Source organism: Cynocephalus volans, chromosome 2, assembly GCF_027409185.1.
Source record: "Cynocephalus volans isolate mCynVol1 chromosome 2, mCynVol1.pri, whole genome shotgun sequence".
Taxonomy (NCBI): domain Eukaryota; kingdom Metazoa; phylum Chordata; class Mammalia; order Dermoptera; family Cynocephalidae; genus Cynocephalus; species Cynocephalus volans.
This window is the reverse complement of record NC_084461.1, coordinates 121,014,382-121,037,652: the sequence shown is the minus strand read 5'-3', so window position 1 is coordinate 121,037,652 and position 23,271 is coordinate 121,014,382. Positions and strand designations below refer to the sequence as shown.

General features: G+C 41.1%; 1 protein-coding gene across 1 annotated transcript in view; it reads left to right on the top strand.

Annotated features, from left to right (window-relative positions):
- SPOCK1 (SPARC (osteonectin), cwcv and kazal like domains proteoglycan 1) overlaps window positions 1–23,271 on the top strand; it is a 498,033-nt gene that overhangs the window by 221,461 nt on the left and 253,301 nt on the right. Inside the window, exon 2 of the mRNA XM_063086936.1 lies at window positions 7,003–7,048. Within this exon, the coding sequence (XP_062943006.1) occupies window positions 7,003–7,048 (46 nt within the window). The remainder of the gene's footprint in view (window positions 1–7,002; window positions 7,049–23,271) is intronic.

Genomic DNA, 23,271 nt, shown 5'->3' with positions numbered 1-23,271 from the left:
TGAACCCACTTCAAAACCTGCCCTGTTTATAGTATCTCCTCTGCTTTTGACTCCATGGTACTGACCTCTTCTCTCCTTCCTAGGTATTGAGAAGGCTGCTGTTGGTCAGCTCAGACAATTTGATAATTTTGCGAATGAGGTCAAGGGTGGCTTTGAGTCTTGAGAGACACGCCTTGTCTTGGTCAGATTACAAATGGAGCACATCGTATACCCATTCATATCCTCAGGAGAAAAACCCAAATGCAGAGTATATTTTGGGGAAAGAACTCTTTGGAAAAAGAACAAATTTTAGTGGGTCACTTCCCTCCATCCCAGCTTGATGGATTGATAGAGACAGACAGAAAATCCCCAAGAAAGGGGGAGCTCATTGTGGTGGTTGGAATCTTCTAATCAGCTGGATGGGCTATGAAAATCCTGTTCACTTTACCTTATTTCCTAAGACCACAAATCCATCTGTTTCTCAAATCTGAGGCCCCCTCAAACTACTTTGGAGCTATAAGACAGAAGAATTTCTTTGCAGAAATGTGGAAGGTCCATTATTGATCTCTGATGTCATCTCGGGAATTTTATTGCATTTTGCCCTTTGGACCGATGTCACAGGCAATTATTCATTTGAAATTCTGGTAGATGGTAATGACAGCTGAGTGTTTGGATTTAATCATGATTCTGCTAGCTGTTCTACAGTAATGACATAGATCACTAGAGCACACTCAGATTTCTCCCCACTTCAGTTATTCTACCCATCACCTAAGGTCCTTTCCCATGTACTTAGTGAACAATGGAAACTTTTCAGAGGAATGATGGTAGGTGACTTGAGGCTTTAACCTTTCTAATGTTATGGTAATTTGAAATTTTGATGCAATTATCAAAAATGTATACATTCCTTCCTGTTGTTTGATGTGATTCTTTTATTTTTTCTCATTTATAATGCTTTCGTACTCAGGAAGTTGAGGTAGGTTTTTGACTTTTCAACTGTGTATAGACATAGCCTCAAAATAGTTGCCAAATAAAATGTAAATTTCATTCGAAATCTTAAATCTCAGTGGTAAATATTTGTTTTAGTTCAATGAACCAGTACTGCATACATTTATTTTTCATTGGTATATCCAGGGGATGCAATTTATCAAATGCATATAAACAGTCCATTTGCTGCTTTATCTTTTCTCATTAGTTACAGTACAAGTATGATTGTCAGTTATTATCTATGTTTTACTGGTGGGTTATTTATTGGAAGAGCAGAGCAACTGACATTGTTATTTTCTAAATCATTTCATCTAAGGCCTGCAGGACTTTAAACCAAATGTCAGACCAATTTATCAAAGAATTGCTCTATTCAGAATGAAAGTGATTTAGAGTGTGTGTATAAACATACACCCACCTGTACTTACGCACATGCACATCGCTAACAGTTAATGGGAATTTTACAGGGATAAGAGAGATGTTAATAAAGCTGAAACAGCTTACTGTTACTTATATTTCATGTAATTCAGCAAAGATTTATTGTGTGCTGTTGAGTGATGCCTTAGGGAATATGCAGGTGAGTGAGACTCATCCCTGCTCAGAAGTGGCCTGGGCCCAGGTGTGTGGGGGTGATATGTGCACATGGAAATGTATTAACGTACACAGCTCCAAGTTCCTGGTGGACAGGGTGCTCATAAGTGGTGTCTGTGGATAGAAGGCTGGGAGGACTCAAGTCACTGCCTAAGCTGGGCCAGGTGGTTGCACTGCTTCATTCAGAAGAATTCTCACTGGAGCTCTTTTCCAGGGATGGGGAGGGACAGGCCTGGTTGAGAGGAGACAGCACATTGCTTGCCCAGAGATGTGACTGGAAACAGCTCAGAGATAGGGTAGTTGTGTGGGAAGCTACACACAACTCCTTTCTCAATAAATGGAGTGTTTTGTACCTTAGAATAGCTTGATGAGCAGGGATTTCCATTGCATACCAATTAAAATTACAGGCAAATGTCACATTATACAGCTGATGCACTTATATGACATTGTCTGGAAATCTCACTTTTCTGGTGATTTCTATTATCATTTTATAGACCACTTCTCCCACCCACCAACCAGCCCTTATTCCTATTCTCAGTCAAGTAGTGTGAAAATGAACTGAAGTAGTTTGGCTACAGTCCCTTAATTGATCTCCTTCTGTAGGTTTTGGGCTTGGTAAAGTGGGGTCTGCCTCCATCCGGGATCTATAAACCTGGCTTTGGTCCACTTGACCTTGCAAGGAAGTGCTTCTCCCTTTTGTGTGTACCTGCGGTGAGCCCACAGAGGACCCCAGAGTGGCTGCCTGCCTTCCCTTCACCTTGCTTCCTTCTGCTCATGTCTCTATTGCTCACACCTGGTCAGGATAAATGAGGCTCCTGATTATGATTTAGTCTGGTCATTTGTATTATCTCAGGTAATCTCCAGATGAAACTGCAGGGTTCAAACAGCCTAGCTAAAATATGTATGAGGGAGAAATCATCTGTTTCATGTAAGCTAAATGCCTTTGATCTGTAGCATCTGAAGCTGTGGTATATAATAAGTTACATCATCATCTTCATAACTGGGCACCAAAACAGTTGGCTTTCCAGAGTGGTTTCCATGTGGTTCTGCCACCCCACGTCTTCCTCAGAGTCAGCTTTGACATTCTCTGGATCTGAAATAGGCACCTCTTAAAAGGCAAATCCTTGGGAGATATTTGACCTAAATTGCATCAGCCATTTCTGGGCTATAGTATGATGAAAGAAATCAAGGTTCCCATTCAAAATGGGCTGGAACCACAGATTTCCCAATTGTTTATGATTATCCATGATGAAGAGACTTAATCACCCAAATTGTACCAGGGATATTTTGGCATTATTTCATTTTAGTCAGATGTAAAGATTTCATTGGAAGATATATTATAGAACAAAATGTTCTTGGCATGTATTGTATATCATATATTTTATTAATATATATTAATATATTTTTACTAATATTTATTTATAATATGAATATATTCATATATATGTGTGTAAATATATATATATATATATAAAACAGATTTCCTTTTCCACAAATGCTTATCAAAACAAAATATCTCTAACATAGCTGAAAACCCAGAGTTAAATTCTTTTGCACCAGCCACTGGGTGCCAGTAATTTCACAGGATCCAGTACTATGTTACTGGTATATTTATTTAGTGAGATAAATGGAGAAATATGGTTTTCTCTGTTGGTCAGCTGTAGAGGATAAAAAAATAATTGGAGCCAGAGTGGCTACCAGTCTCTGATTCTTTCTCTCCCACCAGCACCACCCCGTCTTCCTCTTCCTAGACGTGTAATGATCTGTCCCTTTCTTACCATGATCTTTATGCTGACTTTTCATGATATTTCCTGCTGCCCTGGGAAAGTTCATGATTTCAGCCGAGTCAGTATGGTCAAGTTTGAGCCTCTGTTTACATTCATAAGTTCTTCTAGATTTTAACAGTCCCTAAAAAAGAATTGGAAAATTTTCACTTATGAAATGGTACAGTGAGATGGTATCAGCCTTTCCTCATGTGGGTTGGTTAGAATTTAGAGCAAGATTGTTCTCTGCCCTATCCAGTAGAGACCTGACATAAGTATACTCTGCAGCATAGCCCATAAAATATACATGTGTAGTAACACTGCCATCCTTCATTCCTCAACCTGTATAATACATTAATGGGAGTTATTGCATTTAATGATGATATTTAGATATGCATCTATCTATTTAGGTTTATGTTTTAAAAGTTAACTGTTGTTGGGGTCCTTGCAAGTCTGTTTTAAAAGCTTCATCATTAGATGATAAAATTCCAGTCAAGAGGCCAACCCTGACAGATTCCCCTTGCCTGACAAGTTTGATCTCTCCAATATGCCTTTCACCACAGTCTGAATTTTAACAGGCCACAAATTTATTGGGCCAGAAGGAAGGTCAGAGGCAGGGGCTCTTGAACTCCTGCACTTTGGTATCTGGACTGGATTCTGAGGTCCACACAGCAGGAACACACTTCCATATAATGCAGCATTCCATATAACACTACTTCCATGGGATCGGGGTGGTGTGTGTGGGGGGTGCGGGGGGAGATGATAGAACTGTCATAGGAGGCCATGAGTCTGTTTGTTTTAGGACAATGTAAAATATATATGATTTGTTTTTATTTAGATAGAAGAATAAAAGAAAAGCTTGGCTGGTGTCACCTGGGTCTTAGGCCCTAGGGAGACGACCAGCTGTAGTATTGGCAGAGTGTTGGTTCAGGACCATAGACACCTGTCCTTACATCCTTTGGGCATCCCCACTGTTAAGTGAGACTCAAGGATGAACAAATTTTCGGGAGGTGAAGCTCTAGAAGAGGCATTCTTTTGTCTTAGGCTTTTCCCACTTGGATTTGGATGCTGCCTCACCAGAAATACCCAGACGCAGACTGAATTGACCGATGCAGCCTCAGCCTGCTTGGACTCACCGTGTGTGGAGGCCCTCACACCTAGGTAGTGCTGTGTGGAAGAGTGATACACATGTGCTCTGGCATCTCATACTCTGACCTCCACAGCAGCAGTGGCTGTTAAGAAACCCCCAGCCCCATCCCGTGCCTCTCCCCGTGCTCATTTCCCATCCCCCAAGCAGGCTCTGGTGCCTAGAGTACTTCACAGGTGTTCATGATCTTAGCCTCTGACATGGGGTTTTCTCTTTCAGCCGTAGCCAAAGCAGTGGCATCCAAGGTTTCACCAGCTCCTGGCTCATTGGTTTTTCTTCAGCCAATCCACTTTTCTAAGGCAGGGCAAAAGCAATCAGATGCAGAGAATAATTTTCCTTCCCTGCTTGGCCTTGCTGGACAAGGTGTTGTTTGAAGGACTCATTTTGTATAACGAGTTTTCATTCAAGGTGTACTTTCACATTTTGGCAGCAATTAGGCAATATTATTACATCTGCAATGGGTTTTAAATATTCTAATGCAGAGATCTGCTTTTAGAGGCTTTATATTTAAAATCATGATTTTCCCCAAGAAATATGTAAAAATGGCAATTATAGTTAACCTGGAAAAGTGACAAGGTCCAGAGGAGTGCTTCAAATTCCATCCAAGTTATAAAATATGTTGAAATCATTAGGGAACATTCAGTTCTTGAGACTTTCTCAAACTTTCTTTGACATCAAAGAGAATGTGACCTGTGAAATTAAAGTAAAGGAACTTGTCTTTGGCTCTAGCCCTTCCCTGTTGGACATCCTAAGCTTCCAAGGGCTTTTGTATATTAGTATGTTCAAGTAGAAAATATTTCACAAGATTCCACATGACCACTGGGCTCGATGCCATCCTCTATATGTGGAGGGGGCACTGATGAGCCCCAGCTGGAAGGATGAACAGTTGCTTTTTTCCTCCAGTGGTGAGATTGAGTTCATTTTGGGTTATCTCTTCTCCTGCCCTTGTGAATAGCAGAATCTGTTGGTAACATGGTTGTCTAAGGCTAAGAGTTCATTGGTCATCAAATTGAGAAATTGGGTGCTAAATTTCCTACCTACAATCCAACCCATAACTTAAAACCATTTAACACTGGCTGCCTAGTTTCACACAGCACAATTCCAGATTAGGATGGTATTTAAAATAACAAATGGAGAGGGAGATTGTTCTAAACTTTCTCAGTGATATGGTGTAGATCTCAAAGACTTCTTACTCAGGTGGGTGAGAAGGCCAGTTATGCCATAAAATTAAAGCCACAGCAAAGTGGGCCAATTCCTTGGAGTTAAAAATAATTTAATGCTGAATCCCCAGGATCCGGAGGAACCTGTTCATGTTTATTCATGCTTTGGAAAATGGAATCACTGGCCAACAAGCAATATGTTCTGATTTGACTCTAAATCTAGTTTCCTAAAATCTATTTAAGGGCTTAGGTGAACTCAACAAGGATCTAATAAAGACAGGTAATGGAACAACACAGATAAAATTCACAGAAGATCGTGTTGGAGATAAACTGCAGCAGGAGACAGCATGGACAATAATTTAAACTAATTGTGCAGTTTGATGTAAATTAACTCTTCCAGAAGTGAAATTGAGGCCTCATTTTGGACAGCTTTCTGAAACTGTCTGCAGCATTCAGAGTACTTGCCAAAAACATATACAGCAAGTAAATTGGCTATTAACTGAAAAGGAGCAAATGTCCTAAAGATGGTGTGAAGATGATGGGCATGAGTGACACCTCTTCCACGGGCAGACCATTCAGTTGTGCTGACAGGGTGGGTGTGCCAGGCAGCAGAGTGTCTGATGAGTTCTGCGTAAGGTAGGGGAAGAGAATGGACAGAGGTTGTTGGGAAGAAAAGGATTACTAGAAGTGGGGAAGAGGCTGACATAACTATGAAGAAGTGAGTGGCCTAGACCCTTGCAGTTTCAAAGTAATGAAGTGTCTAGCTTCAGAGCATAAATTGATGCAAGCTGCATGCAAGAAAGACATGGTTATGAATAGAGCAGACTGGCCAGGCTTTGTTTTTTCAGCTTTCCAGACTCAGAACAAATGGTATTAAGCTAAACGTATGCCTATGGTTAATTCTAACATTTGAATGGCCCTCTGTTTTTAGATTTTGTGAGTGTTAGAAAACTGGAACTGTGCACCACGAGATACATATCTTCATGTAAAAGAAATGTTGACAGTTGAATTATCAGCTGTTACAAACACAGAGGCTTAATCATAAGTGAGAGCAGCAAGGCATCACCTACAGTGGAATTGATAGCAGATACACCTCGCACATAGGAGGTTGTCTGGGTTTGTACCGCAAACCAAGAAGAGCAATGCTGTTTCCTTATTGGGTTGAAATGTTCTTACTATATTCCCAATGTTTATTTCATACATGCAGTTTGAAAGACAAGAATTTGAAAAGTGCACATTAATGCCTTTTTTGGGAAAACTTTCTAAGTTGTTATTTTTTTCCTTTGTGTTTTGGGAGGTGGGGAGAAAGGCAGGTTTTTATGCGGTTATGTGAGAAGCTACCTGAAATCTGACCTTTGTTTTCTATTTTTTCCTTATATAGGATGATTATTTCAGAAACTGGAATCCCAACAAGCCCTTTGACCAAGGTAAAGGATACAACATTTCTTGCTGTATAGTCCATGGGAAATGCTGTCTCATTTTTCTTTCCTTGCCTGCTGATTTAATGTTCCTGCAAAGGCCAGCTAGCTGTTTTATTTTATTGACTTTGGGGACTGAATCGACTGGGGTGATAGAAATTGGGTATTTTTTGAGCTTCTAGGACAGATTTAAGCAATTTTTAAAAATTAAATTAACCAGGACAAAATTATAATGGTTTTGTTTTTTTTTAAAAAAAAGGCAAATAGTAGGATGGTCATCAGATTAACCTAGTGAATTGTGGGGCAGAATCCAGTGCTTTCATTTGTGGAACAGACTGTGCCTGGAAACGCTTCCCAATTCACATGAACCCATAAAAATGACGCTGTCTTTCTAGAAAAAGGTTAATGCTGGGAGACTTTCAAGGGCACTGATATTTCATTTGTTAAATAACTTCTTCTAAGTAGAAGCTGTTTCAGAGTCACCTCACTGACCACTTGGGTTTAACCTGATCCACCAAGGGCTCTTCTCCCACCCCAGCAAGCATAGAGCCAGTCTCCCGATGGCTGCTGTAAATCACTAACAGCATCCTCCTGTGAGTTATTTAAGACACAACAAGGACCTGCGGTGGATCCAATACCTGTTCCCATTGTTCCATATGTGGCTGCTGTTGGCACAGACCCTACTGCTGAAAATGATGGTAGATTGTACTTCAAGTATGTATATGCAATTAATGCTGAAACCCAGAGGAAAAATATCACCTATCATGTGTCAAAATACAAAAACTCTACCAAGGGAAGACATATTTACTTTTACTAATGCACATTGTAGAATGGAAAACATAAAGGTAGGTATCATTTGCCACTTGGGGATGTAAATGGCAGTTTCTCCTGGTTTGGGGGCTAAACTTGGAACACCGAAAAGAACATGGCATTTGAATCTGCTTAGGTAAAAAGTTTAAACAAGGATTTTTTTCTCCTAGGATTGATGGCAACTATATCCAGCAGAACCCCACCCTGCTCTCCCTTTTTCTAGCTCTGCAGGCTTGAAAACTGAGTCTGCTCCAATAAATCCTCCCAGAAAACGTCTTGACTTCATGGGGTATAATTGAGGACCTTAGCCAAGTAACCCTACTTTGCACCTCAGGTGTAGCTGCTGTTGGCTATATACAGAGCCATGAGGCGAGCAGGCAGAGCTGAAAATAGCCTTCACTTAAAATATCAACCCCAGCAGATGTCATCAATTACGTTGTGCACTGCTCAATAAAAATGGGAAGTTACTATATCAGCACTGACACCACTTGGTAAAATATAAACCACAGGCATGGAAGATGTAGAGCATTTCATCTTCCAGAAAATAGGAGAATTACTGAACTCCAGTGGAAGTTGTCAGCCGAAGAGAGGAGTCATTTCCCCTCCTAAGGTGAAAAAGAAACAAATATGGTTTATTTGGTTTTGTGGTTGGGGGAAACTGTAGAAATAGAACTTGTTGAAAAGCATTTTCAGAGTTTCAGATGACAGATATGGGCTGGGATGGGAGTGGGACGGGCTTCACAATGGAGGTAGGTGTGGAGTGGGCTTTTCATGTAGAGGGAGAGGACTGGAAGGAAGGCCCAGCATGGGGAATTCTGGTATAGTGCTGTCAGAAAGGTGGACTGTAAGCAGATTGTGGAGGACTTCCTGTATCAATCCACCAAGTTTGAACTTTGCTTTCTTGGCAGTGGGGAGCCGTAGAAAGTTTTTGAGCAGGAGAGTGACATGATGAGCACAGTATTTTAGAGGATTTAGTCTGGTGACTCAGCTGTGATTAAGAACCCAAGACCTGCTTGCTAAATGACATCACTCCTGTGGGACTCTGACTTTTCCATGGCTTTGTTCATTGCCTTGGGGTCCAGGGCTCTGGCTGTCACAGGTGGTCAAGTTTATCAATTCAGCTCTCCAGCTTGACCACTGACATGGCCAGGTAGCTTCTAATTGTCTTAGGTGTTGGTGTGAATAGTTAGGAGACTGAAAGCACTCAAGAAATAGTCACTTAGCTGTAATTGCTCTCTCTGCTTAAAGATATTTACTGAACTTTGAACAACAGGGTTTCATGGAGTGAGCACTTATGATCATGTAATTGCCTGTGAGGCAGTTAGAAGAAAAGCCCACACCCTCCAGGGAAGAGACCTGGAATGTCTTTGTTGTCTTTAAGCAAATCATGAATGCTTCCTTCCATGGAGGATCATAGCCTTCAACTTCAGGCTTTTCTAAGAAGAATTTTTTTTTCTGAGATTTGGGTAAAGTAATATATCCTTTTTTCTTATAATGATTTAATGCCAAATCTCCTCACAGAAGGGATGGACAGGAGTTCAGAACTGAAGGGAACAATGATTAATTCAGGGGAGACATTTCCCTTGTGAAGTCCACAAAGAAAGACACCCTGCAGAGAGAGCTGGGCAGGCTGCACAGCTTGAGAGAGCCATGGCAAATGCAAATAGTTTCCTGTCTTGCACAGGCAGAAGTGGAGGCCTGGGATGGGCCTCTGCAGAGGCTGGTTGAGGCTGTGGAGCTCAGGAGGGATTCAAGAGTGTTCTATGCCTCTGCCCTCTTGGCACCTTCTCTCTACTGGCCCCTAGCAAACCTGGGAGCAGGTTTAGTTAGTGCTTCTCAGAGTGGAGTCTGGTTCAGCAAGAAAACAGTTCCTGGTCAAATAAGTGTGGGACGTACATATACTAATGTCATCTCTTGCAATTTCACAATGCTCATTAGCAATTTAAAATCTCTGAGAAGACTTTCAGGAAAGAAGCCCATTTAACCTACCATTTTCCAAATTTGCCTTTGACCACATGTTTTCATTTTTACCTTTTCACTACACACCTATCAACTACCCAGAGGATACGCCGTGGGATGCCCTTTCGTAAGTATGGTATAGGGTTTTGGGGTTTGGACTCAGGTTCTCTAAGTTTAGAACTTGACTGCTGGTTATTAGCTGTGTGATTCTGGGTGAGTAACTTAACTTCCCTGATCCTAAATCTTCCCATCTGGAAATGGCAGTGATAGTTATACTTTCAGGAAGAGCACAGAGAAGATTAAAGGGGATGCCTGAAATATAGTTAGTGCTTGATTAGTGTTGTTTTATAAAGTGATTGATCTTTTTCACTCCCTCTTCCTATTTAGCTGCCTTTCCCTGTGGCTTCCCTCCCTTCCCACTCAGGTTTTCTTTCTTTCTCCTTTTGTTCTCTTCTGGTGGCCTTCATAGTTGTGATGCTCTGAAGCTCTCAGGACTAAGTTGGCACTGGCCTGTCATACACTAGGTGGGTCACTGTAGTGGTGCACCCAGGTCCCCATTTTTGGAGCTGAAGAGGATCAGATTTTTAGTGTGTTCATTCCTTCATTGATTCCATAGACAGTGACCAAGTGCATGATGTTTAAACCCTTAATAGGGGCAGTATTAAGGAAGATCTCTCTTGTGGGACACTCCCATTTATCAATCCTAAGACATCCAAGGTCTTGCCCCAGTATGGAGTGTGTGTAAGCACAGAGGTGATGCGGGGGTGGAGAGTGAGGGGGATTGGTCTTTGTAATTGGGAAATCCATTAGATGTCAAGTGCTTATTCAAGTGTCATAGCTCAATTTTAGTTGAGGCAGCATTTTTTTCCTACAACTTGGCCTTATGTGGTCTGTGTCTTTGGTGTGTGGATTAGGCTCCCTGGTTATTACACAACCAAGCTTTGTGTGTAATAATCACCTTCCATGCGATAATAAGGGTGTTGTCACAAAAATTCTCTCTTTTCCCTTTGAATGAGGTGGCTTGATGAGGAAGGTTATGCAAAGAGCCTGGAGGGGAAAGAAATATATAATTTATTGAACCACAATACCGTTGTAAGAAAGTAAAAGATATTGCTTTGAGGATTCATAGAGTAGGTGATGAACAAGAAGCAAAGGGAATTCTAACAAGTTGTTTCCTGACTAGTCCTTTTTGAAAATTGAAGCTTATTTTATTCATAATACATTTGCTGAATAAAAGGTTTATTTATTTTTCCGCACTGGGGGTTGGGAAGGTAATTTATGTGTATCATCACTATATTACTTTAGAATAAAATTCTGATTACATGAAGACGTCTCAAAGTGATGGAAGACAAATTAATTTAGATTTTATGTTGTCGCCATGGTCCACTCAGGAAAGAACTCACTGATTTATTTGGGTATAAAGTTCCACTTGATGAGACTAGCCATTTTAGAAGAAATGGCTGGAGAGATTTAGCATGGGACTTTTTTGAGACAAGTGGGGTCCTTTAAAGTGGAATAAATGAATGTTTTAGATAAAGTGTCTAGCCATTGGTTTGAAGGATAATATTTTTTCTTCTGGAGTGGATACCAATCATTCTTCCAGAGCAGCCCGGCTGTAGCTAAGCCTCAGATGACGCTGGTGCTCTTCAGAGCAGAATAGGAACTTGCAGAAATTTGTCTCTAGATAAAAAAAAATAAAGCTCAGAAAGTCAGGGGCCCCTTTCACTCATGCTGTTCACTTGAATAGAAGAAAAAAAGAAAAATCTTGCCCTTTGACTTCAGTCTATGATACCAAGATCTCGACAAGCTCAAATCCAGACCAAAGCCCCAAACTGTTTTGAGGCAAAAATTCTAAAACTCAAAGGGAGAGATTTCTTCCTGTGCCCAGCTGTGTTTCTGGAACCAGAGCCCAGTGCATTATCACAGCTTTCATGTTTTGCCCAAGTTTTAAATGGTGCCTGGGGAGTCAAGATTGCTTATTTCTAAAATTGTTCTTTAGGAGAGGATTTCTTTTTTCCTCTAGATTAATCTGAAATTTTACATGACAGGCTCAATAGAAGTCTTAAGTCCCTATAGCTTTCCTCTTGGTGTGTAATTTAACCTCACCCCCAAAACAGCCTCTGATTTGCATTCATAGGGCCTTGAAAAATTTTCAGTTTTTAAAGGATCTGTTCACCTTATCTGATCCCTGGAGCTGCTGATTTTCAGAAGCAGCTGGCCTGGTTTGTGGGAAGCATCTTAATAATTTCCTTCTGGTCCTCTCATGTTGAATCGGGCTGGTTTCTCCCTCGTATCTTTGCCTTTTCCACATAATTTCAGGAATATGCTTTCCCCTACAGCAAGAACTTGTCTTATCCACATTAACCTATTCCCCATCCCAAACATTCACACCCCACTCCAGCCAAATTAGCACCCCACCCCAAACATTCACACCCCACTCCAGCCAAATTAGCCCCCCACCCCACTGACATCTCTTTTCCTGTTTCTTGATTATGACAGTAAAATAGTTACTATTTAAAAAATTTTTGGAGTATTGATTTTTAAATGTTGCAGATCAATTCTGCCAGGGAAGAAACAGAAAACTGTTAATTCAAATATTGGTGTGTCCCTTCTTTAACTCAGTCTATCTGCTTTGAAGTTAGATCAAGTTAAAAGTTCTCTCTTTCATCTTTGGCTGCCTTTGCTTGTTTGCTTATTTTAAAGAGATAAAACACCAGGTATAAGATTGAAATCTCACTGGCGCCTCTTCTCAGTACTTTTCCCCATTTTCTTTTCTTTAAAGATGACCATATCATTAATTTGCTTTTCTGTCCATGTTCTTATAGTTTTATGTCATATGTGCATGCCTACAAATAACGTTACATTATATTACGTGCATTGCAATAGTAATTAAGTCTCCTTCCTTCACCCAATTATCTCACTCAACATTGTCTTTGAGATTTTCTGTTTGGATAGTTGCAGATTTAGCTAATTTCTTTATATTACAGTATTCTATTATATCAGTATTCCACAATGAATGATTTCCTACTGATGGGCATTTTTTGTTGTCTCCATTTATTTCGCTCTTGGGGCTGTTTTGCCTGCCACTATTAAAATGTGAAACTTTGGGCAAATCACCTGGCCTTTCTTGATTTCAATTTTCCCAGCTCTGAAATAAAGAGGGTGAACTAGATCATTCCTGAGACCTTTGGCATCTATGAACGTCAAGTTCAGGTACCATAGTTTTCTGTATATGTTTTCTCATAGAAGAAGGAAAAATGAAACTTGAAGCATGATGCTCTCATTTCAAAGGTTACCCTTTAATCAATGAAGAATAAATGTAACTTCTATAAAACTAATGAAATTAAATGGGACTTTCTTTAACCATCATGGGTAGGGAGGGTTAATAATAATATCAGGTATTATTATCAGAATAAAAAGCCAAAACGGCCAAAGTAAGAGGTACTTACTCTCCTACAGGATCCTGTGGCACACTGCAAGGTGTGGAGGAGAGAGCAGGGGCTTGAAGGGCTCAGGTTTGAATCTTGACACTCCCATTAACTTGCTGCATATACTAGAATAACACGACTTATCTCACCTTCATTTTCTTGTCTGTAGAATGGGGCTAATGATGTCTGTCTTATGGGGCATCCTTGAAGACTAAATGAGATCATATTTGCAAAGGACCAGGAGCTGGGGTGCGTGGTATATTCTTAGTAACGTCCATCTCTCCTGGCTCAGTCAGCTGTCAGGTGCAATTGCAGAGATTCCATTTCCTCACTGATTTCAGGGGGTGGCCATGTGAGCTCATGTTCTGGCTTCCCCCTGCCTTCTCAAAGTGCTCCCAGTACTCTGTGCCCCTAGAATCAAGGATCAAAAGCTGTTCTGGGTCATGTTCCACCCTTTGGATTGGATAATAGAGCATCATGAAGGATAGTAAAATTCACCTTGCAATTATGGGGCACTGTGGCCTTCTATTATGGTGTTTAAGAGGTTCTTTCAACGTGAACAAATCCATTTTAAAGACATGTTTATTATCTCTACCCAAACTCATAAATCGTGGTGTTAGTTTTATGGAAAACAAAACAAAACAAAACAAAAAAACTTTTCTGCTAATCTACCTGCTGGAACAACAGCCCCTGAATTAATTATATTGTATTTGTTGAGTCCTAATGAACCAGCTTTGGTTTAGGAAAATTCTCAAAAGGGAAATTGTCAGCTGAATTTTAAAATTGATCAATAATACTGTTTAAACTTTCCTCATTTGAGAGCATAGAGTGGATTAGAGCATTTTCGCAACAGGGAAACAGCTGCTTGGAGAAAAACTGCTGGAATCACCTACGTCCCCCATTCCTCTCATGCCTGAAATAGGAGGTTTTATTTTGTTAAGGTTCTCAGTAGTATCATGTAGCAGATTGTTGCTGGAGGCCTGTTAGATGTTCATGCTGCCCCAATAGCCATGTATGATGAGAGGCACTGTGGTATGTTGGAAAGGCCCTGGGTGGAGTCTCCAAGATTGGGTTCAATTTCCAGCTCTTCCCTTAAACAGCATTATGTATATAGACAAGACTTAACCTCTCTGAGCCTCAGTTTCCTTATCTGTATAATGGAAATTTTGACATTTATTACACCTGTGACATGAGGGGTCTGTAAAACTCCTGATCCAAACTTATTATAATGAACACAGTAGAGATAAGAAATCTTGAGCAGAAGATGGAGGACTGATGTTTTGTTCTGGAGCCTCAGATTTAGAAGAATCTTAGTGAGTCTGGATGTATCTGCTTATCCATCAGACTATGAGCTAATTGATCAGTTAGTCATTGAATCAAGTACTTACTGATCACCTAGTAGGTGCAGCATTGGTTATGCACAGGGACTATGAAGAGAAATGTGACAGTGTCTTCCTTCACGGAGCTCATGGTCTATGTGGCCAAGAGAGAGACACATGAAATAAAATCACTCAGAGGACGTGTTTGAGGTCCCCTGGTGGATGCTGGCAGAGTGCGGGCTCAGGTGAGGAGATGGTCAGCCCTTCCTGGGTGAAGGTCAGGGAGAGGATCCTGGTGGAAGTGACCTGGGAGCCTTTCTAGAGATGGCAGATGTCTGCAGGGGCAGTATGATGGGGAGAAGTGTTTTCTGATAGCTACTCATTCAGTGCTACAGATGTGAAGTTTTAGTCAGCTTGGCTGCTGGAACAAAACATAGACTGTGTGCCTTATAAACAACAGTGATTTATTTTTCACAGTTCTGGAGGCCGGAAGTCTGAGATAAGGATGCCAGAATGGTTGGGCACTCATGAGAGCCCTCTTCTGGGTTGTAGATGGCCATTTTCTCCTTGTATCCTCACGTGGAAGAAAGAGAGCCTCACAATTCTCTGGGATCCCTTTTATAAAGGCACCCATGCCATTTATAGGGTTCACTTTCATGACCTCATCACTCCCAAAGTCTTCACCTCTTGAGACCATCACCTTGGAGGTTAGGATTTCAGCATATGAATTTTGGGTGACACAAACATTCAGTTTATTGCAGATAGGATGCTTTTTAAAAAAATACATTTATTAAGCAATATGAAGAAAGTGTAAGTCATTACTTAAGCAGGCTGTTTCACTCCTTACCCATTTGTTCCTCAAGACTCATTCTGTTGGGCACCTTGAAATGCCCCTGGAGCAGTGCATGGTAAATAGCAAGGCAGGCCTGGTGCAACAGCAAGGAGAGTTGAGGGGAATGTAGCAAACTAACGCCTGTCCCACATATGGAGAGCACCCATGACCTGGCTCCAGCTGAGGGTAGTCATGAGGGTCTGGGGCCCAGCATTGCCAGGATTTCTGATTTCTCAAGAGCAGCTAAAAATGAAGATGTTTTTATGTATGTGTGAACCTCCTTATTCTTCAGTGTTGACAAATCATTTATTAAAAAAAATATGATGAGAGGGTAAATGTATCCTTGGGCGGTTAGTCTGTGGCTTCTCTCCTAGAGGAAGGTTGAATGCCTCATGCTAGACCTTGTGACCTTGTCTTTTGCCTGTGGTGTGTCTGCTGTGGAAGGTGTTGAGTCCTCAGAGTCTCTACGACCTGGAGCATGGGGGAGCCCAAGGGGCCAAGGCAGCACCTAGCAGAGCTGGGGACAAATTGCCTGAGTGGAAGGCGTCTCTGTGCAGACTGTGTTAAGAGACCCTTGCAGTAAGCATGAGCATCCCTGTGCTGAACCCGAGCCCTGAGCAGAGGGCTGGGTTATTATGGCTATGCTCTGTGGCCTCCTGTGTCACCTTGAGATGGATTGTTTTAATCTTGAGAAGAGGGAAACACACCCCATACCCTGATAGAAGCACATGCACGTGCTTACACAGAACTTGCACAGAACATGGTGCCATCGGGATTTAGAAACATATCCTACTTCCCAAAGAGCAGAAGTGGAGCGCATTTAACTTCACGAGTGATGATGTAGGAGTTTCTTTGCTTTGAGGAGGGTGTGGGCAGCCTGGCCGGGAGGAACCGCTCAGCAGAGGATGGGCAGCATGTAGAGCAGATGGCCCTGCACTGCTCCTGCTCTTCTTTGGCTCCAAAAATACTGATAGAAAGGGATAGAGATGGTGGAAAATGTTAGATGAAGTTGTTGTCAAGGCAAGAAGATCCCCAATTAGTGAGAAATTGTCCTCGGAGCCCATAAGAGCCACTGTGACAGTCTAGCCTGCATTTGTCTAGGGTTTGTGCCCCCCCGGGCTATTGCCCCGCACTTCGATCCAGTTCCCTTCTGTCCCTCCCTAACTTCAAGATGTGGCAGTCAGTGCCCTTGAGTTCTTCTGTGTTCACTTGAGGTCTGTGAATGCTCAGTTTCCTTGTAAGAACTCTCTCAAAATATCACTCTGGTATCCTCTGATCTATAACCAAATGCATGATAGACTGACTTTTTTTTTTTTTTTTAATTTTAAATTTCTCATTCACCAAAAGGTAACTTACAGGCATGTATAAGTATCAGGTGATAAAATGAATAGATGACAATATTTGGGTATAAGGAAAAAATATAAATAAAGCCACAGTGAAGGTAGTACTCATACATGCACAATAAGTTTCTGTGCACTTCTAGAGCTGGGCCCAGAGCTTGCTAATGACCACAGTGGAGAAGGTAGCACAAAGCCCTATGTTCCCATGGTCAGGAGAAACATAGGTGTTCCTGGTGCTGAGACCAGAGATGCTTTCCTCCTGTGGGTTCTCAGAAGGGAACACATGTTGGGGGGACCACATTTTTGCCAGTAACTTGCTTCCTCCAAGATCTTTCAGTGTTCAGTGATGCCAAAGTACAGTTCCCTAAATTAATTCCATAATGCAGAGTACACAGTCTTCTAAAGGTCTGGCTTGATACACAGATAAAATTGACAACATCGGGAAGAATGGTGGCCTGCATCTCCATCAGGGAATACTCTTGATTGTTTCATTTCTGGTAACTGATTAACATTGGGAACAGAGAGTTCTGGGCTTTTCCTGGCAGAAACGAAGAGTTCAGATGATCTATGCTGCCAGTTAACAGAAACAAATGGATCTCCTCTCTTCTGCCAAGTGGCAGGCAGAGCCAGTATCCTCAGTGAGACATTTCAGAATCCAAATCAGAATTTTGATACTTGAATGCATAGTCACCTTCCTCCATGCTGAGACTGGAGGTCCATTCAAACCCACAGGCAATGGGCAATTAAGAATATCAGCATTCTTCCCTATAGACCACAAGGCAGTTACCATGGTAAAATGTGGGCTCTGCGTTGAGAGTATATACATGTATGTTTACACATATACATGTATATTTATAGCCCTGCTTCTCAAATGGGTGCAGATGCCTATATGCCCAATAAAACCCACGGTTTATTTAAAGACATTACCAAATTCGTATTAGATCTTGTTATGAAATTCTTAGCCACTAACAGAACTATTAGCATGATGGCTACCTTGGGAGGGGTTAGGGGAGATGCACTTCACAGATGCTTTTCTCACAGTGAGAAGGGCTCCTTAGGGTAGAAGAATTTGGGTACATTGCCACAGCACATAGATATAGGAGTTTCTTTCTGGAATATTTTCAAGCCAGTGTTACAAAGCAGTCATAAAGAATCTCAGTGGAAACTAACAGAATGCCTAATTTTAAGCCACATCTCTTCTTGGTGACCTTGCTAAAATAAATCATTTGTTTACAAAAATATGTATATACCCTTGGGAAAAAATATAATTTTGGGGTATAAGCCATGTAAATGTTAGCAGGTATCTGCTAATAATTATGATTTTTGCTTTTAGTGAGGTTGAACCTGAGTTGTTCTTTCTGTCAGTGGACAGGAGAGAAGTTCCCAGTTTGTGATGATAAAACTACGCTGCCAGATTAGAGGTGAACACTGATCATTCTGCTTTCAGTTTCTTAGCAAGGCACAGATTTCTTCATTCAGAAATGGTTTCAAGTGCTTTATGTATAGTTTTACAAGTAGGGGTGGGGTGATAAAACACTGAGAGGTGTGGGCAAGCCTCCCCATAAGCCAGCACAGGGTATGGGATTTTGAACTCCTTCAGATACGATAGCTGTGCTTGGATATTTGTAGGGTTGGCCCATGGGGAGGGAATTGAGGATTCTGTTTGGCGCCAATGCCCTGGAACCAGTGGGTGGGAGTTGCAAAAGGATGAATTTGGGTCTGTATAAGAATAGCCATTTAACAGCCTGAGTTGTATGTCATGTGAGGGCTGCCGTGTGGGAGACTGAGCCACCAGCCCTGGGATGTGCACACGGAAGAGTCGGCAGCCACATGGCTGTTTGCTGTACAGGAAATGGAACACTGAATGGGGATTGGGTACCACTGACATTGCTTCTGACCTTTAGTTTATGTAGTTCAGTGAGAAGGCAGGTCTGTTGATAGGTGATAATTGATTTTATAAAGTGATTCCTTATGGAATTTCCTCAAGCAACCTGCCTAATAGGTATGTCTGAGTTAGATTCAGTTTACCACAGTTATGTCTATGCAGATTTGCAAGAATACCTAGTAAGTAAATGAGGTTGATCTTATATATAATCAAAGCCTGATTCATTGCAAGTACAAGGAACTGAGAAATAAAAGTGGCTGAGTTGCTAGATGTTCCTAGTAAAGAAAAGTCATATATCCCGTCAGTGCAGAGCTTCAGTTTCATGAATTTGGAGCTAACCCATTCTTTTGAATGGATTCTCTGGTCTTTGGCGAGAATGGCAGGGGAATAGGCAATGCTGGTGCCATGCTTTATCTTGCCAGAGCTGCACATACAGGCATAAATTTCCAAACACAATATGATTTCTCAGTGTGAGACTCATGTAGAGAGACTGGTGTCCTCTATAGAGAAGGACGTGTTTTTGCCTTACATTAAGGTGCTTGAGTAGAGGGATGTGAGTGAAGAAGGACATGGGAAGCCATCATCTTCATGGAGCAACCACGGAGGGCTAGAGGGGAGATTAGACTGGCTGAGCCCTCGGGGAAAGCCCAGTGCCTACCAGCATGCTGTTGTCCAGGTGTGAAGGCTAGAGCCACATCCATGGATTCTGTGCTGCAGCCCCAAACGCATGCTCTTACAAATCCCTGTCATCTGACTTAGCTCACGGGGTTTGAGAAATCTGAGGTGCCTGCCAGATTGAATGTGGTTTTGTTAGCATATCAAATAATGACTCCCTAGATGTTCAGAACATCATGCTATCTCAGACACCAAAGAAAAGACCCTACAACTCTCAGATAAAGAGGGATTATTATGTGTTTGGACAGTATGTGCCTAGTGTTTACCCCTGGTCAATGCTGAGCTGGTCTGCCCTGGAAGAGAAAGGGCAGGGGCTGTTTATGCCTCCAAGGACTTAAAGCTGAAGCATCACACAGAGGGGGGACGTTCAGGAATAATAATGCCTGTTGTCCAGTTAATCAGGCTGTAGGAGCTTTTATGTAGAATATTCCCAATGGGTATTGTGTGCTCATGAATCTGTTACCCACATTTTTTCTTTACTCTGTATGTGTTCCATTTTTCTTATAACCATGCTTTTCTACATGAGTTTGATCCTTCAGATGTGCTAAATGGAAAATTATTCTGTTGGTATAACTTTCTATGTAATATGGGGGCAGATAGAAAGGGGATTATAGATCTCTCATCTCTTAGCTATTTGGCTCTTCCTTTAGGAGTTTACTGTACTATTATAATAATTGGTACATAGCTTGCTCCAAGGTCCTCAGATATTCTGTTCCCTAGGTTAGTATATTCCCAGCCCTCTTCATGTGGCCTGTTGTAAAGACAAAACATAACTAAAGCCAAAGTGTTTCATTATTTTAGTTATACTAAGTTTCCATTTATATTGTCAGAGCCAGGGCTCAGACCCTTCAAACCCATGGTACAGACTGGGTCCCCAGACCCCTCACATGCAGGTCCATGCTAGGTAATTGGGAAAGATTCCGGGAGCTGTTGGCAGATGACAGAAGCTCAGTCCTCAGCTTCCTCAGCAGCAGCAGCAGCCTCCAGCAGCAGTAGTGGCCTCTCCATGGCCCCCCACCCTAGGGGCATCCTGGGGGTGGGAGGTACCCTGGATCAGAGCCACTCATCTTTTATACTTAAGCCTATAAAACAGGACACCTGGGTGCACATGCACAATTACACTAAACGATAACCAAGGAACACCTGAGCACATGTACCTATTTACATCAAATTCTCAGCAAGATTCTGAACATCTGAGGGGCCCTGACCATTTTCCTGTATTTTCCCAAACCTGTCCAGCTCATTCTTGAGGTCTAAGTTTACATGTCACTCAAGGAATCCTTCTCTGATTGACTTTAGTCTAGGTCATCCTCTCCTAATAGTCTATGCTTTGCACTGTTACACAGTTGTAATTTAATAATTTTGAAAAATCATTTACTATTTGTGTCCTTGGCTAGGCTGATCTCCTTGGGAACAGGCTTATATCTGTCTTGTGTACTGGTGTATTTCCAGGTTCCGGTATAGGACTGGACACAGAGTAAGTGCTGAGTTAATAGTTGATGAGTAAATATTAATTACCATTTGCTGGGCATCTACTGCATGCCAATACTATTTATTCCTCTTAAAAAGTGTGTGTGTGTGTGCCTGTATACATAATCTTAGCTAGTACTGACAACTCTGTAAAGAAAGCATGGTTGCTCCCATTGTATACCTAGAAAACTGGGTTCAAATCCTGAGAGGAGAATTCCAAACAGCTTTTAAAAAGGGGTGAAGAAATTCGTATAGTATCCATGATAGAATAAGTATAAAAAAGCAAAACAATATGTCTAATGTGATACTACTTATGTAAAACAGTGTTTATATATGTATATATCTGATGGATGTTTGTATTTACGTATAAAATATCTGAATCAACACCAAATTGTAACCAATTATCTCCGAGGAATGGGCTAGGAGGGACATGAGGAATTTTACATTTTGATTTGTAATATTTTTATGTTGTCAAATATTTTTACAGTGAGCCTCTCTTACCTTTTAAATGAAAAGTAAAAGAAAAAGAGGCCTTGTGCAAGGTCACCTAGTTGGTGTGGTGGCCGAGCAGGATTTGAATCCTGTCCCATCTGGCTCTGAAGCTTGTGTTCTGTTCATGACACCCTTTGTGTGTCTAGAACAGTCACAGTGGTTCTCAAATGGGGAGATTTTTGCCCCCCAGGGGATATTTGACACTGTTTGTAGACATTTTTGGTTGTCACAATCTGCTACTGGTATCTAGAGGGGCAGAGGCACTGGAGCCTGCATAGTTAGGTCTCCCCAGTATCAAGGGTTTCATTCATTACCGAGAGGACTCCCCTATGGGCAACGTGGATTGACGGTGAACACACGGGGCAGGAAGCATGCTCTGCTGGAACAGGGGTATCAGCTTTGGTGTTCTGTAGGGAGGGCTCTTGGAAATCACCTTAATTGAGCTTCTCACTTCACAGAGGGGAAAACTGAGGCCAGATAGGAGAAATCACTTGTCAAAAATTCCCCATCTAGTTACTGGCCAATCAGGACTAGTCCACAGGCCTCTGGCTCCTGGTCTTGTGGTCTGCCCTGCTGAGATGGCAATGGGAAGAAAAGACTGGTTCTGAGAAAGGAGTGCATCATTACAAGAGACCCTTGATCACAGCCTGAGTGGGACTCTAGAATGGAGAATTTCATCCATCAGGGTAATGTGATCATGATGATTGCCCAGAGTATTAGGCAACACACGTGATAGGCTCAGCCTCCTTTCATCTAATCTGACACCGACTGAAAAGATACCATATTGTTATGCACCACTAAGAAAACCAAAAATTAAATTGGTAAAGGGCCACAAAAAATTATTCCATTGTAATATAATGATAAATATAGTAATAAAAAAATGGATAGAACTGATATGCCCTTGATTGTTAAAAAAAAATAAAAATAAATCCTGATTTCAATTTTATATCTTAATGTGAAAAATAATATTAAAAAAACAGTAAGTAGTGAGTACTTCACATATCATTACGATCAATCTGCACAACTGCCCTCTGGAATTGGGGCTATTACTGTACCTATTTTACAGATAAGGAAACTGAGGCTCAGTTAAGTCAATTGTATAGGGCAGGGATCAGCAAACTTTTTCTGTAAAAGGTCAGATAATATTTTAGGCTTTGGGGATCATACAGTCTTTGTTGCAATAACTCAGTTCTGCCTTGTAGAATGAAAGCAGCCATAGGCAATTTGCAAATGAGTGCATGTGGTTGTGTTTCAATAAAGCTTTATTTGTGGAAACTAAAATTTGATTTTCATATAATTTTCATGTTACAAAATATTTTAAATTTTTCAATCATTTACTAATGGGTACAAAACTATGCTATCTACCCTAAATGACTCATTGTGCAGTATGTGCAAGTATTGAAACAAAACACTATACCCCACAAAAATGTACCACTAAATGTTAAAAAAAAAAGAAATTCTTTGCTGACAGGTCATACAGAATAGGTGGCAGGCCAGATTTGGCCTTGGATTTGGCCCTGGGCCATATGTTGTTGACTCCTGGCTTACGGTCACTTGGAGTCAGGGTTCAAATACAGGTGTGTTCCCACAAGCAGGTTTTAATCTCCACTATACTATACTGCATATAATAAGGAGAGGTAGCTGATTGTCAACTTACTTTGAAAAACACACAAAAAAATATGTACTAAAAGTACTACTTGTCTTAATCATGAAATTTGTCAAGTGTTTCAAGGAAGATCTAATTTTAATTTCATCTGAACTTCTTTTTAGTTCAGTGTTAATTATAATCTGGAGAGGCACTTTGGCTTTTGAACTGACAGCTTGGAAATGTAAAGTTTTTTTTTTTTTTTTTTTAAGTGAAACAAACATGCACATGGTATAAAGAATTCAAATACTTCAAAAGTGTGTAAAATGGAAAGTGAAGTTCATTCACTCTCTTGTTCCCTTTTATTTCCTCATCCTTCTTCCTATAGATAACTACTGTTAACAGCTTCCTGTGCATTTTTCTGGAAGTTGACTATG